Below are 17,767 nucleotides of genomic sequence, written 5' to 3' on the forward strand. Positions count from 1 at the left end.
GCTAAGACAGGGCTAGAAAAGTCCTTTTGTTCTTCTATGAAGTATCCGGTGTAGTGAAGGCAGGTGGGGTGCTTTATCACTTTCATTATGTGGCTCTGTGCAAAAGTGTACAGAGGGTTACAGCCCTGGCACTTCCTGGAGGTAGCCTTGAAACCTGTGTGTAAGCAAGGTTTTTCATCTGTACAACTTGAAGATAGGCAATATTTATTTGTTCAGGTGCTGACTCAGGCATAATGTATGCACAGCACTTTAATTTATTGGTTGCCCAAAACGAGAGCACGCTAGGGCTGCAGAAATGCTGGAAGTTCATAAGTACATTTGTGTGCCAAGTACAAAAGTGCCTAGTACCGGAGAGGTGGCAGAAATATCTTGGGTTTCTTCACTTGGATAAGCAAAATTAGTGAAAGTTTTCTGAGCATCACAATGTTAATGTAGTTGCATTCCTGTTCTCTGACCTGTGGCATGAGGATGATACAAGCAGTTGCTACAGCATTTACGGTGGATTATAGGGTTTAGAGTAACAGGAATAGCATGTAAACATATCAAATTAAACTATTTGTTATCAAAATCAGTGCTAGGATCAGATTGAGTATGATCTATGACTACATACAAAGCAAGAGAAATACAAACACATTTTGAATAAACAGTGCCAGCTGAGCTTGAAAAAATAGTATCCTGTCAAACCGTTACAAGAAAAATACAGGATAAATCTATATCAAGACTGAATGGGCAAGTTTAATGTAAGAATTTCCTTAGCTTTTCCTTTCATTTAGAACCTTTTACGTTCTGTTAATGTGTTTTGATTGAGTAAATATGTACAGAGGCACTTTTTTTGTTGTTAGTACAGAGTAATATGAATTATCGTCAGACTGAACTGCCGCATTTCACATGATTTCAGTTCAAAGTCTATATGTAACCAGCTTCGATTTTTCCAGCACCTTCTAGAGTAAGCAGAAAGCTCTGGCAGCCTTTCCTTTCATCTCAGATAGCTGAGGTTATATACTCCCTTTTTGCCTTTTTATTGGACTTCCTGATACTCTGAACATTTACAAATATTTGTGGAAGTATCGGAAAGAACTAAATTGAAATGTGTTAAATTATTAAATAAGTGATCATCTTATAAAAACAGCCCTTAAATGCTTTCATGTGAAAATCCTGCTTCAGAAAAAAAGGCAACCAAACAATGGTTTTTAACTGGTAATCAGGGATATATTCATTTTAAAGTGTAGTTTTATAAGCCTGTGGCTGGTATTTTACCTACTGTAACTGCAAAAGGAGTTCCTGGAACATGTGCTACAGGGTTTAGCAGTTGTATGCTCACCACTCTTGCAAGAAAATCAAGTAATTGTTTATATGAGCATGGGTCAGCTCATGCTGCCTCCCTCACAGATCCTCCACAGAGCTCACTACTGACTTTCTTTTTTCCCATTACAATTTCGTATCTCTGCACTGGTGCTTTCCCTCTTGGATCCTTGAGCTGCTCCTTAATCCTGTATCAATAATCTCCCTTCTGTCTGCTGTTTTACTTTTATTATTCTGCACAATTCTTACAATTTAGTGAATTTCTCAGTAGTCTGAGCCAAACACATGCAGCTGGCTTGTCTCAAAACTGTCCCTTGGGTCACACGCAGCTGAGTCCATAGGAGAAGCATAACATATAATGAAAGCTCACCACTGTTTCCCCACTGCCTGCAGCCATCTCTAATCTTACGCTTCAGCCCACCACACCGCTTGCTTGCCAGCTGAGTGTTCACAGGTAGGTTATTTCAACCGCTGTTGAAAGGCAATACCATCCCAGCAGACCTACCAGCTTGCCCGAATGTGTAATTCAGGCAGTCTCCATGAGCGCGTCTGGGCTGCTTTTTTTGTTTGTTGGTAAGACAGTAGAATTCAGCTGCAGCAAGGACCCAATAAACAGTAATACATCAATAACTCCTAATAGGAAACTAAGAGTTGCAGGACTTACTGTCTTCTGTTTCTAAGATTGTAAATTTTGTTTTCAAAGAATGGCATTGAACTGGCAAAAAAAGGGCAACCGTTTCCCTATCAGTTTACACTGGTAATTCATTATGCATGATACAGAATTAGAGAGCTTAACTGAAGGTCTTTGAGAGAGGTCTCGAGCAATACACCATAGAAGCTTTGTAGCTAAGATGCTGCTGTTTCTTTCCAAGCGAAATATATCTCAATCTAAAAAAACAGTTTGACAGCTTTTTTTTCTTTGTTTTTTAAAAAAAGTTTTTCTTTAAACATGTTAATTTGTTTCAAAGAACATTGTAAAAAGAATTGAACATGGGCTTGATGTCTGGAAGTCACACTTGATACAGAGCTTTTTATTATCATTTTTAATGTCGTAATATGTTTGCTGCTGCAACCAAAAACTTTGTTAAACAGGTTGGTGATGGAGGAAGACTAGTTCCAGTGCCCAGTCTCAGTGAAGCTGACAAATACCAACCTCTAAGCCTTGTGATTAAGAAAAGAAAATGTTTACTTTCAAAAAAATCTAGATTTGCTTCAACACCTTTCACATTAAAAGACATTCTTCAAGGAGAGAAAGAAATTTCTGCAGGTAAGTTTTCTATCTTTCTTCAAAGTGGGAAGATGCGTGTTTTCTAGTAAACAGAATGGTAGACATAGTTTAAACAGTGCAGCTAGTGTGATGGTTCTTTAGTACATGGGTAATGAAATTTGTCTTGCTTAGTTGTGTAACAAATAGCTAAAAAACCACAAGTCAAACTGGTAAAAAAAGTAGGCACCTTTTGGAAAAAAGAGTAAAAAAAATAATTCAATTATACTAAAAAGCCTTGATATTTTCTGAACTAATATGAAGCAAATTCAGTCGAGCCTTGTGTTTTTTCATGTTGCAGTAGATTCCTGGTAGATGTATTCATGTATGTTGATCAATTGCTACTTAAAATTTGGCTTTAGTGTTTATCTTTCTCTGTATACTTGCTTTTAAGTATGTAAGAATGGCTTCAGTTCTGCAGCTTGTTCCATGCTAGTAATCCCTGGTGTGAACTGGGCTCTGCACTGGCAGAAGCATTTGACCACAGCTATCTGACTGAAGTAATTGGATTTCCATAAGATTTTTTCCCAATTTGTAATCTTTTTCGTGTATTTAAAGAGCTTAACTGTGTATAAGTTGCTTCTGCTATGCAATATCAGAATTTTTTGAGGAGATTCTGTGGGAATTTGAACTTGTGGGAGGTGCGAACTTGAACTATACTGTTTATATTTTCCTGTACCTTCCTTTGGAAAAGTCTGTGTAATTCTTGTCTACATGCTGTGTTTTCTCAAAACAGTTTCATTGCTTTATTTTCTTTTGAAAAAAGGTCCATTTTGACAAAAGTACCAATCACATTAATTGCACCACGATTGCATTAATTAAAAACTCTACCAAGATAAACTAGTATGAGCACAAGAAGGCAGAAATACTGATTGACCCCACAAAGCGGTGATTCCAGGACACAAGCATGATGAAAAAATTGTAATCCCACTAATCCTACTAGTTTTACATTCAGACAAGTCAGCTGGCTTATCCTGAATGAAAAAAAAAAAAATATGAAAAATCTCATTAAAATGTCTGAGAAAAAGGTTGCAAAATCTCATTAAAAAGTCTCACAAAACCTTCCTAGTCTTTTCTGTAAAGGTTAGATGTCATGTGTGAAAGTATTGTCCTTTAATGTAAGCAAAGAACTCTGTAATTGAATTTCCTTTTTTATGTGACCAATATAAGCATTTGCAATCTTTTTAGAATAATGAAAAAACATACGAACCTTTTCAATTTTTGTTGAAAATAAAGACAAACAGGATTCATACTAGGTGACTTCATAATGTTAGTTTATCCTAAAAACTTCAAAGGATTACAAATAAAAAAAGAAAAAAGAGTAAACCCCAGATTCTTAAGTGTATTTGGATGCCTAATCCCTGTGTTCTACCTGCTCTGTTTATTTTAATTTGGCAACCAATGCATTCTAATGTTTTTTGGTTAGTGTAATGGAAATGTATTTAAGGTTTTAAAGAAAGCATTATAGAAATGCTTTGGCACCTGCTTTCTGATTGTACAACAAATCGATGCAAACTTTCAAGTAAGTCAGAGCTAATCTGTTGTTTTCCTTCCAAATAAACTGACATAGCCCCTGGAATAATCAGGCATACATGGAAAGTGTTCTAAGTCTTTCTAATTACGATGTGCCAGGTAAAAGGCAAAGTTAGTAAAAAAAACATGTTAGTGGCACACACATGTCTCATTCACTTATTGCAAAAATGAAGAAATACTAGGTTAATTTTTACTGCATCTAGACAAAATTCAGAATTCACTAATACTATTTTACACACAGTGGTTTTCATTTTGTTCCTAGTTTTAATATTCTGTATGCCCTCCACTAATTCATGTTGTGTTTTGGAGCCTCTGTCGTTAAACCCAGAACACATTGCATGTTTAGTTTATACAAGTACCGGTGGCGTAGTTACAGGTAAAAGTTAGGAGACATTAGGAGAATAATGAGAAGCACAGAAATGTAGAAATAGCCCTAACTGCCATTTCATGGCCAGGACGTATCACATGCAGGAGCAGGGGCACAACTGCCAGAGAGAGGCACAAAAATCCCTCAGACCCCTATGCGCTCTTTTTCCATTTGTCATCAGCCGTAACACCAATAAACAAGTGTTCAGCGTCGCTCTGAATTTGACATCAAAATGGTTGACAGTACCATTTATTCTTTTCTTGCTATGTAAAAGTACTTAATTCAGACTTTTCATCACACAACCGTTATCTTCTTTTACTCAGGTGTCTCATCTTACCAGTTGCTCAACTATGAAGACAAATCAGATGTTTCACTCAATGGTAGAAGAGGAAATCAGATAATGAATGATGTTGGGTTTGATGTTGCTGGATCAGATTCTGTTGCCTTTAAAGCTTCGTTTGGCATAGTGACCAAACATGAGGTTGAAGTACCAACGTTACTTAACGAACTTACTACAAGGTTATATTATATATTTTGTTTTCTGGTTCCATAATTATATTTCACACAGTTAAGTTGAACTTCTGAAATAGTTATGTTTTGATTATTTTTAGCCAATCAAAAGCAGTCACCATTGGATATTTTCAAAGATTTTGGGTCACTGGGACTAGATGTGACCTTCTGTATAACACAGACTGTAGATTTTTTTTTAATTAATTCTTGCTTGAATTACAGTGCATCATTCGGGGGGGGGGGGGGGGGAGGGAATAATCCAGAAAGGAAGAGTTCAGCCTATCCAAGATTCTGTCTATTTTATTCCATACTACTTAAAATTTGGAATTTACTTTGAATGACATTACTCAGCTTCAGGTTTCAGAAATATGATTTGCTTTTGATGAAGTAGAGAGTCTTATTTATTATTGCCAGTGTAGCAGTTCAAGATTTTATGAGGTTATTACACATCCTTTTCTTTGAAAAGCAAAGTAGGTTTATCTACATGAATTTTTCATAAACTTCTGTGGCTCTTCTCTAAAGGCAGTCTCCATTTTTCCAACATCCCTGTGGAGCTGTGGACATTGAAAATAAACTTGTTGTTCCTGTAGTGCTAGCTTGGATGCCAAACACATACAAATATGATGTGACTAATTCTAGGTGTAATTCTCTAGTTTATATTTCAAAGATTATCCCTTGTCCACAATGTCATCCCAGTAAATCCCAGTGTTGTATCCCAGTAAATTATATACTATGCATGATGTGATGTTTTGTATTTTCAAATATATATTGTTTCCTCGTAGTTATTTACCAAGCACTGCATATAATTTTGTATCTGTAACCTTTCTTGTTCTGTACCTACCTTTTTCTAGTTTATTTGTAACCTTCAAACAATATCATTAATAATTGGGGTGGGATGGCAGAAGAGGTCCTAATCCTCTGATATCAGTGTTATAGGTTTAAGAGCCAGTGCCTATAGAAATTATCCTACAAACACGTGTTTCATGATTGTGCCTTGTTTATAAGTGATATAGTTCTTTTCAGTTACAGTTGACATGTATCAGTTAACCAGTTTTTAATCTATTGAGTGTATGCCAGCTTGTATGGGCATGATTTAGGTTTCTAACCAAAACATTGCATCATCGTGAGCTTTATAGAAGCCTAAAGGTAGAGCATTACAGCTATTGCTTTTGCTATCTACTTTCCATAAATTCTTACTGAGTGGCATAAATTATATCACTTTAAAAAAATTATTAATTAGGGTGTGTTGACAGTTCCTTGCTGTCACTAAGAACAGTGTCGGATGGACAGACTTGGAATTTTTCAGGATCTCCCATGTATCCTCTCTAACATTTGTACATTATTTGCTTTCCTTGAATTTTTAGTGCTTCTGTTCCCACACACTGAAAATGAATATTAAGTTTCCAGACACATCCTCAGTCAGTGGTTTTACTGGTATGAGACAGAACTTTACGGTGATTTATTTACTGATTTGAAGTTACTAATTCTATTACCTGCCTTATAAATTGCTAGTAATTTCTGAATTTCCTTCCTGCCTCCCTCTTGATTTTAGAAAAATAAACTTTGATCATTGTCTAGTCCATCAATCAAGAAAAAGTAGGATGGAAATTTTGTGTGTGGTTATGGAAAGTATTAGAACTACGAGGCAGTGCTCCTTAACTGTCCATACTGGAATGCGTGGAGAAACAATGAGGGTAAATATGTTTGACAAAGTTCTGTAACATAAATTAACAAACATAAAAAGTTGATTTTTGTAAATTTTATGGTTGGATTTGATTGCATTTTTGCTGATGTAAGCTTAGAAAAAATCTGAGGTAAATCAATAGTATTGCACTGATGTAAACTGAATTAAAAGGTGGTTGGTTGTTAGTATAGCTTATGTGACAGAGGGATGGGAAATGCATGAAAAGATGGCTAGGCAATGAGCCATTGCTTTGGATGAAGCCTCAGCAAAAATGTGGAATATACTGCTTCTTAGTTTATTATTATATTCACCTTCTATAACACATTGTAATTATTTCAAGGGTTGGTGTCTTACTCCTTGTCTTATGTTCTTCCTCCCTTTCCCTCTCTCTCTTTGGCGTGTTTGAATAATTGAATCTACAAATCTGATGTTTGCCCATTACTAGTATTTATAAATGATTCACATAATTTTCAGTAAGTGTTGCAAGTTAAGTTACTATCTCTGTATCAAACTTCATTAAAATGCAGTTGTTTACAGAAAATTCTTTAGTTGTGAGATATGATCTTCAATTTCAATTATAATTCTCAATATATACAGTTAAGATATTTTGTTTATTTTTTCATTTAAATTTGTAACTTTTTTGTCTTTTGATGCTTTTCAAAATTATAGTTTCACATTATTGAAGATCAGAATTATAAAGGGCGAGACAAAGCCATTGTTTTTCCTGCACATACAACTATTGCTTTTAGTGTATTTGAACTTTATATTCATTTGGATGGTAATTTCGGTAAGTGATGTGAATTACTGTCATTACTGCTATTATTTATAATTATTTGAGTTTTTAAAATTATTTTCTTGCTCTTGGTATACATAAACCCTGATCCCATGCAATGGTATGCTTTAATTTTGTGCATGTAAGCAGTCTGACTTTACAATTCTTGAAAAGATAAACAAGGTAGGTGTTGGAAAATACTCTGTTGTGGAAATTTTTTAAAAAATTTAAGTACAATTTCCTTTTTTTTTTTTTTTTAAATCACGTTGTTTCATGGAACAAAAAATCACTTCCTTATATTTGTGATCTGTAAGGAACAGGCTTATGAGACCATCTGATCAGTTTTGCATGAAATATGCAAGTAAAATATTCAAAAAAGAAAGTGTGTGGTACTTAGAGTTAACATTTTTTCTGTTGGGGCTTTAATTTCAGTCTGATACATCTTTAGCACATATGAATAGCTGAAGATATTTAGGAAGAAATAATCACAATTACTGGAAACTAATAAAAATTGCATAGCTCCTTCCTTTAATTTTTTTCTCCTTTTGGGGAAAGGACAGCACCTATTATTTATACTAATTAAATTGTAGCCTATAACATTATCAATGTTATTAACATTGTTTGTAATAAACCAGAAAGTCAGTTTAGGATTTGATACAGCACTTAATAATGTGAAATTAAAAACTCCCAGCTGAGCTGACTAAATTGATGTTAAAGTTTTAACCGCCAGATTCAAATGTACTTCAATACAGGAAGCCCTGTGAGAGTCACTCGGCTGTTCTCAGGAATTGCTTGACTCCCTGTAACAGTGTGGCTTTCTGTAAATAGCAAGATGAAAGACCTGGTTAGGGAATTAATCTCTTATCTCTGCAGATGTGTACAGCAATGTTTTAAAAGCTGCAAATAGCTCTGTATCCTTTGGCATACACAATATGAAACTTCCACGAGAGGTACTCTACATTGTAAAGCACCTTGTAACTGAACCGTGGGATACCTTTATCCTTCTGTAAAATTTTTAAATATACTCCAAACCAGACATAATTACTGGATTAAAAGTAAAAGAGAGAATACAGTATGGTAGTTCTTTATATTCACTTCCATAATGCACATCGTTACTTTCAGTACAGGAAGTGTTTTAATGTTATTTTACCTTTATGCAATGGTAGTACATGAACAGTGTGTTTCCTAAAGTTTATTGTCAGTGAAATAGTCCATTAAGCTGATTTTTTAATTTGCATAATTAAAGAGAATTCTCAGTTAAGAAAGTTTAAAACATGTTTTTTCAGTTCCTTGTAATAGATTATCCTTAATTTCACTTCTAAGTTTTTTGTTTTTTTTTTTTTAAGTTATGGATAGAAACACAGGTGATACTTATTTTTATTTAAAAAGTTTTAGTAGTTGATTTGGTGCTGGAAGAGATGACTACAGAACTCACAGGCCTTGCTTTTTATCTTTCATTTTTAGTTTCAAATGAGATCACAGAAATATTCCTCCTTCAGAAGCAGAGCTTCCATTTATATGATATTGACTGTCGTAATCCCTTAACATGGCCATAAATTGTGTATAAACCAAAACAAACTCTGACGGTGTATGTTGAAAGCCACAAACATTTTAAACTTCCCATTAAATCTGAATCACTTGATTCTGTGGGCTATTACTGTGTGCAGAGTTGCATTAAAAAGTGGTACTAGCCATTAAAAACATTAGCAAAACTGAATTTAATCACAAAACATATTCAACTCTGTTGTGCAATTACTTTTATATTTTGTTCTTCTAAAAACTGAGTTTTAATTTTTACAGAACTCTGTGTGACTCCAGTTTCAAAAGGAGGATTTGAAAAAGAGAAATCCGGATCATCTTCACTGACCAAATTAAGGAGGTTAAAGAGTAATCTGTTTCATCGAAGTATGACTTTTGATATTTATATCCAAATGTCTTAGTTAATGCATGAAAGAGTGTATTTTTGTTCCTTTAATTTGTGTGCAAGAATAAGAAAATTTTGATGAAAAATGTACCTCTTTTTATTTCTTGTGTATTCAAATTATTGTAAAGTTATTAAAATTTCTATTTGAGAATCTGACACACAAATAGCAAATTTATGGTACTGCTGTTCATCAGAACTCTAAAGAGCGTAAAATAAAAATTTATGGCTGCTGATAAACTGGTACGGAGTAATCGTACAACTAATGTTAGTTAACATAAAACCTACTTCATATGCTTGCCTTTTACAGCTAGTGTTATGCAATACAAGTTATGATCTAAAATAATATTTCATGGCAACCTCTTTAAGTTTAAATATCAAACAGTATTAATTTAAATATTTGAATGTACTCTTTAGGCTATATATTAATGTGGCAGGGACATGGGCAAGATACCATCAGTTCTCTTTTCTCATTCTGGTATGAACACTACATCCAACAAAACTGTGTATCACTGTATGTAGCTGTATTTTCTTCAGAACAAGATTCTATAGTTATAACACTCCCTGGTCTAAGTATTTTGGAAATCTGCAAATCTGAGTGTGAAGATAAATGCTGAGTGGTAAACACATCCTTCGAAAGGCTGTTCTGTATAGGTGTCCTTGCTCCATTGTATCCTGTTCTTGATCAAAGGGCTTTTATGGACCAAGCCTTTAGCGCTGCTCCACTCCACACTTCTTCATAATAATAAATCTTCAGTGGATACGATACATCTCAGTAGCTGTAGCTGCCTAAAAGTTTGTCATCCATTCTATACTAATCAGTCCCTGAAGAGAGAGGAAAAAGGTAGGTAGTTCCAAAAGTGTTTTCTTCATGGGGTGTTTGGATGCTCAGAGATCTGCTTAGGGAGGTCAACACAGAGTCCTCCAGATTTTCTAAACCTGTTATGTATTGGTAGGGTTTTGATGTAATACTAGAAAAAAAGTGAATTTACAATTTTTAGAAAATAAAACTAGACAGTCAAAAGTAAAAATTATTAAACAGGAAATGACACAGCTCTGATTTGATATGGCACCCATTTTTCATAAGCTTGCTTCATGCCTTTTAGGTGTATTTCTAGAAGTATTACAATTATATAGATAATATACAAAAAGTTTCTGGCTTTTGTCAGTGACTTTTGTGAAAGTGCAGAAAAAATTTCATCACACAGGGCTTCTGATGGGAAGCAATCTACAATGTGGCATATTTAGAATGGTCTCATGAATCGGTTGTTATTTCCATGATTTGATTGGCAGATTTGTTTTGTAAACAGGTCATAATGCAATTACAAATCATTGCTTTTTTTGTATGTGCATTCTTTTTCAGATAAGAGAGTAGTGGATACCATTGCTAACTCTGATGCTTACTTGGAGGATCTTTTTACAGATTACTATGAAAAAGCTGCGAGCATGACAGACCTCTCTACAAGCTATCTCAGAGAAGGGTCTCATATCCGAATTAATTTACTTAATAACAACATCCCCAAAGGTCCCTGTGTACTTTGTGGAATGGGAAGTTCTAAAAGGGAGACGGTCTACGGGTGCCTAGAGTGTTCTTTTAACGGACAGAAGTATGTACGACTGCATGCTGTGCCCTGTTTTGACCTCTGGCATAAGAGAGTAAGGTAACTGAGCTAGGTAAGTGCCTGTTGTCACAGACATGGGCATAACTGTGCCACAGACTTTTCAGAATTAGTAAATATGTTGACATGCAAAATAGTGAAAGTGCAAAACATTTTATTACGCTATTATCTTCAAATTATTTGCTTCATAGTCAATGACCTTTTACTTGAAAATGCCCTCATGCATTCCCCGACATTGCCCCTCTTCTTTCTAGAACCTTCCTCTTTCATTATCATAATGAAAAATGTACTTTTAAACTGTATTTTCATAATGTCAAAATATATGCTAGAGCTTAATTTTAAGTTGTTTACACAAACTTGTTGTTAAACCCCCATACGTTGCCTTTATCTACACTGGCATGATGGTAAAATGAGAGTATTTGTTAATAATTTAGTGTTCTCATGAATGTTTAATTGAAGTATCAGATTAAAAAACATGCTAAAACTTAGCTCAGTCTAATGTTTCATTTACAAAAGGGAACAACTAAAACCAGGGATAGGTGTTTCATATTAGGATGCCATTACCATATTTGTTGAGGTTACTAAAAAGTACCAGCCAGGCCACCTTCTGCATTTGGATTTTAGGTCACAGCTGCTCGACTTTATGTGTTTAGAAAAAAAATACTTAGCAGAAAATATTTTGGAAAACACAATGAAAATAACAGAACTAAATCCTTCCAGCAAGACTTCAGGGGGGGTCTTCAACCGGTACATCTCAACCACAGAAAATTAGTCTTCGGAGCATAGAAACACCAGAGGGCACTGCAGAACTGTCCGATACTGAGCCTGGGCGTGCTGCGGGTTAGTAAACTGTTGAAACCGTCTCCATGCTATTTGAAACTGGGAAGACAATTAAAAAAATATTTTCTGCCTTTTAGAATGACTGTAAGGATAACACAGGTACGGAACCTTTTTAACTTGTGCTGCCACTTTCACTGTGTACATCTGATTATTACATGCTCAAATGAATAGACATTGCTTTTTGTGAAAAAAGTACGTTACACAAGTATTATGATGAAATCCACATAAGCAAAACAGTTACTGAGCCTGAAGTACTGACTATTAACTATTGCTACTTCTTTGCATTTTTCCAAAGTGAGGGAAACCAGAACGATGCCCAAATATTTACTTACGTTTATATATAGTATCTCCCATCATCTTTCACCTTGTTCAAGTAAATGATGATGGTGTAGGTCTTTAACTCCGTGCCGCTGAATAAACTGGCTAACAATAATTTTACTAAGCCAAAGTTTATAAACTCACTTAAAACACTACTTTTTCATGAACACCAAATTATTCAGGTCAATATTACATCAGAGAGGTTATTTTAATTTGCTTTAAAAAACATTTGTGTTTTTATCTTGATATTCCATAAACAGTGTTCATTTATTTTAATGCCTTTTATAGTTAAATTTGCTACAAACAGCAATTCCTCAAGAAGCTAGCCTAGAAGTCTACAGAAGTTTAACAGATTCTGCCTGGGATTCTGTATTCCCCTTTTATTTTACAGTGGATTGAGAAGTATTCATCAGTTATGTTCTAACGATGTCAACAGGTACTGGAACCATTTTTGTGTGCTTGATAGGACAGAAATCATTACTTTCATCAGTATTTTAAACAGTGAGAGAGACTACTGAGCAATACAGTAGGCCAGGAAGCAGGAACCACTAATAATAGATCATGGTGTTCTCCAATTCTGTTTCTTTCTTTTGAAATATCTAACACATTTTATTAGTTGAATATTAAAAATAAGATTTTTACAGTCACATTAAGAGATATAAAAAGATGGCGCTATAAAAAAAAAATTACAAAAAAATTTCTGTGACCAGGTATTATTATTTAAAATTCAGTGTCCAGAAAACAGCCAAAGATTTCTGAAGTACTTAGAGTTCATCATGCTGGTAGACATTGTACTCCTTTGCCGATATGAAACCATCTCCATCGTGGTCGTTCTTCTTAAATATATCAGCTAAGATTTCATCATGGACTGAGGGATGCCGTCTTTTGCCATCTCTTGCAAATTCTTCTTTCAAATATTGGCTTATCTAGGAGAAAAGAAAAAAGTCCAACCATTGTGGCTTTTACAATTTTCAACAGCTATCTTCAAGGACACTTGGGGTATATAAATAAGTTATTGTGACTCCAGTGCAGGCATGTCCAAAGTTTGTTTCCCAGCAAGTCTGAGACATACTAATGTATTAATCAAAGCACATTAGAACATCGCACAGCGTAGCTTGTGTAAGCATACAGAAGTTTATACGATCAACTACAGCAGAGGCAGCTCATGTAAAGATAACACTGATACAACTATACCTGTAGTTTTATTGTTATTTATTCTAAATTAGTTACATCATATTACCTCTAGTTCAGAGAGTTTCCTGTCACTGTCCTTGTCTATTTGATTAAATGCTTCAACACTGCGAGGTCCCTTATTTACTGCATAAAGTTCAATCTCAAAGATCAATGTTGCATTGGGTGGAATCTTGCCCTGTGCTATGAATAAAAGGAAAAAAATATGTAAGAAATTGGACGTTATGGCCAGAGATCACACGTATTATAAATTCACATCTAAAGTGTCTTTTTTTTTTTATTACAAAAGGCTCGGTTAATACTCAGATTAAACTCTCAATTTAAATATTATACACCTAGACAGGAAGATTGTTCAGATCGTGTTAGATAAATGATTTTGTGAGAGATCTGCAAACAATATACTTCCCCGAAACAAAATTACATTGCTCATATCAATTCAGGTACTTTTAAAATTTAAGAGAAGGGTTTGTGTTATCTTGAAAAACAAGTAGTTCTGAAATTCTCACTCTTTCACACTGTCATATGATGTGGCTTATTGAGAGAGTGATTTTAAGACATACACATGCAGTCTGATTTAAAAGATTGCGGTAATACACTAAGGCTTATATGTTTTTTCTGTCTGAAGAAACAAGCAAGTAGTATCAGGTTTCACCAACTTCCTATGAATTATACCAGTGGTTAAAGGACTTGATGTAAAATAGTGTTTAAAATATGCATCTCATGAGAAAGAAGCCACAGAATGTAAGTCGTTTGATTCACCAAAAAAAACCCAAACTACTGGGATATTTTGCCTGGTCTCTGAAGAAAAAAACCTTAGACTTCATTATTCCTGTGTCAAAGCATTTTCTTACCTGATGTAAAACCTGCACTTCCTATAAAGACAGGTTAATGTATCATGCATCTAGCAAAAAAAGGGAACTAAAGAGGGACAGCAACAAACAAATGAGGTCTAAATGTAGCACCAAAAAAGCAACAAGAAATCATGCAGTGTAGAATTAAAAATGTAAACATGCAAGTTGCTTCTATTCCTAGCCAAAGCCAGTGAGCATGACATTGTAACCTCGGAATTTGGACAGAATTTTGAGCTTGTGCCCATCTTTCATGAACTGAAGAAAAACTAAAGAATGTACTCCAATTTATAAATAGAAGGTAAACAAAACTATTATGCACGCTACTCATCTAAAATATCCATAGTAAAAATGCCAGGTTTCAGAATTCAAAAGATTTTAATATTACAAGCTTTAAAAATAAACAGCTTTTAAATATATCTGAATATGTATCATGGTTTATATACTACTTAGGAAAGAAAGATACAATACTAGAATTCAGTGCCAGTAATTTACAAATATACATACCAACAAAGGAAAGATATGTAAAGATTTAGAAAGCCACATGCATCTTTTCTAATTCAGTATTAGACAGGCATCTTCCCCAGCATGCAGGAATATGCTGAGACAGAGGACAGGTATGCTGTAGGAAAATAATACTGTCTTGAAGTGCTACCTAGAACAAACAGTTAACATTAGTATTAGAGTTAAGGAACATACTTTTATTTGTGTCAGTGTTTTTCCTGTTACAAACCTACTTACGGGAAAATTCATCCCTAATAAACTTCACTGGCTACAGTGGAATTGTACGAAAGACAAAATTGGTGCATGGATTCCTGACATATCACTATCAAACAATTATCACAGAGCAGGAAGTACCTTTTCACAGAAATTACTACACCCAAGTCAGAGCCAAGTTTGTTATTTACAATTAAAGAGTGCTGAAACACTGCATAAAACTTTGGAACTTTTTTGGTAAGTAGATTGCACACTTAAGCATTATAAAGTCAAATCGGATTTCACGCATTGTACTGTGCAATTATTATGTAATGTGATGATATCATCCATTATCTATCCATAATGTAAGCAGTATTTAAAACAAATTATTTCTGCTTAGGTTAATTCTGGGGCATGCACTGGATTACACTGCATTTTACTCAGAAGATGCAGAATATCATTGAAAGGCTAAGCAGGTAGGAGTCAAAAAATAGAAACTATCACGAGTAGAATATAATAATTAAGACCAAAAAATGCTTACGTCAAGATCGTCCTTTTGCTGTCAGTTTTTCATATTATGTCAATACTTGGAAAAGCACATTGGGTTTCACATACTGAATTCTAATGCAAACTGCAGGGCCTGGGTATGGGTCTATGAAGTGGAATACTTAAACTGCATAGGAATGAGCAGGATTAGGCTCCACAGCTGCAGTAATCACCTTCCGCGCCTCCAAAAATAACGGCAGCACCAATTCTTAACAGTCATTTACATTACTGTATGTTTGAAAGGGTAACACAGAGAAAAGACAGAGTTCTAGTATTAAAACTTCTTTTTTTTACCGTATCCTTGTTGTCCATATGCTAATGATGGAGGAATGATCACTTTCCGTTTTTCTCCAGGACACATACTCATCATAGCAATATCTAACCCTTTTATGACTTGTCCAACACCCAGAACGAACCATTTTGGATGACCTTCATTTTGTGTCCGACTATTAAAAAGAATTGTGAGTGGATAACAGTCAATTTATTTATTTATTTTTTTAAATAAAAATAACTTGAAATTAGCAGTCAGTGAGAACATACGTTAGATTATTAGCACACAAGAATGTTTATAGAGTGCAAGAATAAAAATATTAACACTTTTTTCTGCCACATTTATAATTAATTTAAGGTCAAATCTTGAGATGTGTAAGGGGCAACCTCTGCCACATTTATAATTAATTTAAGGTCAAATCTTGAGATGTGTAAGGGGCAACCTCTTCTGAAATCAAAAACCCTTAACACACATCAAGTACACTTTATGTCAGAAACAAGGTGCCACTGCAGGAAGTCTGCAATGAGTGCTGGTAGCGATTCACTGCTAAAGGTGTCTTCAAGCAGTTCACAGCACTGTAGGATGGGATGGGACGGGACGGAGCATGCAGGTGTGTGTTGGGGGAACCTGCAATCTTGGCTACAGTACTGCGTGCTCACCCACCGCTCTGTTCAGTTTAGATATTCAGTGCTTCAGGTTGCTTCTGGTCACATGAGGCATCCCTGGTATGGGAGCTATACTCAGTGGCAACTGAGCGGCGTGTAGCTCAAAACTCGGAGGGCAACACTGTATGTGCCACAATAAGTCACTTCAGTGGGCAAAGAAAAAAAAAAAAAAAGCAAGTAAAATGGCACTGCTAAATGTAGAATTATCCTGTATTGATTTCTTCCTAAATGATACATGTGGGGGAACAAATCAAGATTTTGTCATAAACCAGGCTACTGTCTGATCTGTCCAAATAGCCAGATCCGTCCAAATACCTGAAGGATAGAAGACTCTCCTCTGTAGTTCTGAACAGGTGAGTTCTGACTCACTAGTAGGATGGACCAGTATTAAAAGCAAGGTACTTTAAAAATAAAGCCTTTGCACAACCGTTTCTGTGCAAAGCAAGCTAAACCAAGCCGAAACAGCCTGACGACAGATGGGTGGGACAAAGCCAAAAAGCAAAAGCCTAATGCCGGAACCGGGGCGAAGAGGAAGGCAGAACAAATCGAGGAGGGATGCAGCGACAGGGATGGGGCACAGCGCCTGCAGCCCGGCCCGTGAGGCGGCTGCCCCGCACGGTGCCAGCTGTGTGCATGTCTCCCTGTCCCGGACAGCCAGCCGGCCGCCCCGCCGGCCCGCGACCCCCGGCACAGGCCGCAGCGCAGGGCAGGCGCCAGCGCGGTGGGGATTATTTTCCCCTGCCAAAGCGGTTCTCCGTGTGTCGGCTCTCGGCCACCCCCGCCGGCCCCCTCGCTGCGGCGGGCCGCCGGCCTCAAGTGCGGCTTTGGCCTCCAGCGCAGCCCAGCGCCGGTCCCTCCTGCCCCCGCCAGCCCTGAAAGCGTTCAGCATCGGCTGAGGGAAAACAAATGCCGGGAAGGGGGAAGCCGCTAACGCTGAGGCGGCGAGCGCGGCCGGCCGCCGTGCCAGGCCGCGGGTCTGCGGGGCGGGCAGGCTGCGCCACGTCGGCGGCCGGAGCCGGAGCTGGTGCCCTGGGGCCCACCTGCAGTAAAACTTGGATCCGTCGCTGGCCAGGAAGCCGTCGTAGTGCGCGTTCAGCAGGTCCCCCTTCTTGCTCTTGGGGCTGCAGGCCTCGGGCAGGTGCAGCACCTCTATTTTGACCTCCTCCGCCGCGGCCGCCGCGCCGCCCTCGGCCCGAGCCGGGGCGGCCAACAAGGCCAGCGGCAGGAGGAGCAGGGGCAGCGCAGGGGCCATGTCGCTACGAGGAGGTCGCCGGCGTGGCACTGTCCCCGCTGGGCCTGGGGCGGGGGCTGAGCCTGCGCCGCGGCACGGTCCCAGCCTCCCCGGGCGCGGGGATGGTGCCGGGGCCGGGCCAGGCAGCCGCGGGGCGGGCGGTGCTGCGGGCCGGCCCCCTCCGCTCAG

At 37.0% G+C, this 17,767-nt stretch overlaps 2 protein-coding genes across 3 annotated transcripts; one reads left to right on the forward strand and one right to left on the reverse strand.

Moving 5' to 3' along the window:
* The first annotated feature begins 1,799 nt into the window (after positions 1-1,799).
* On the forward strand, positions 1,800-11,460 carry PJVK (pejvakin). The gene is made up of 6 exons (XM_040603466.1): positions 1,800-2,569; positions 4,790-4,985; positions 6,529-6,670; positions 7,330-7,447; positions 9,233-9,337; positions 10,717-11,460. Exons 1-6 carry the CDS (start codon positions 2,359-2,361, stop codon positions 11,016-11,018), a joined length of 1,074 nt encoding a protein of 357 aa, XP_040459400.1. The 5' UTR covers positions 1,800-2,358; the 3' UTR covers positions 11,019-11,460.
* Positions 11,461-12,319: 859 nt separating this feature from the next.
* On the reverse strand, positions 12,320-17,712 carry FKBP7 (FKBP prolyl isomerase 7). 2 transcript variants are annotated; one of them, XM_040603471.1, is made up of 4 exons: positions 17,388-17,712; positions 15,706-15,857; positions 13,371-13,504; positions 12,320-13,056 (listed from the first exon to the last, which is right to left on the reverse strand). In XM_040603471.1, the coding sequence occupies exons 1-4, from the start codon at positions 17,597-17,599 to the stop codon at positions 12,895-12,897; spliced, it is 660 nt and encodes a 219-aa protein (XP_040459405.1). In that variant the 5' UTR covers positions 17,600-17,712; the 3' UTR covers positions 12,320-12,894. The 2 variants fall into 2 exon arrangements, 1 of the variants encoding a protein (XP_040459405.1); XR_005829283.1 differs by lacking the exon at positions 12,320-13,056 and adding an exon at positions 14,677-14,824 and having other exon boundaries at positions 13,391-13,504.
* Between the last annotated feature and the right edge of the window lie 55 nt (positions 17,713-17,767).

Source organism: Falco naumanni, chromosome 8, assembly GCF_017639655.2.
Source record: "Falco naumanni isolate bFalNau1 chromosome 8, bFalNau1.pat, whole genome shotgun sequence".
NCBI classification, from domain to species: domain Eukaryota; kingdom Metazoa; phylum Chordata; class Aves; order Falconiformes; family Falconidae; genus Falco; species Falco naumanni.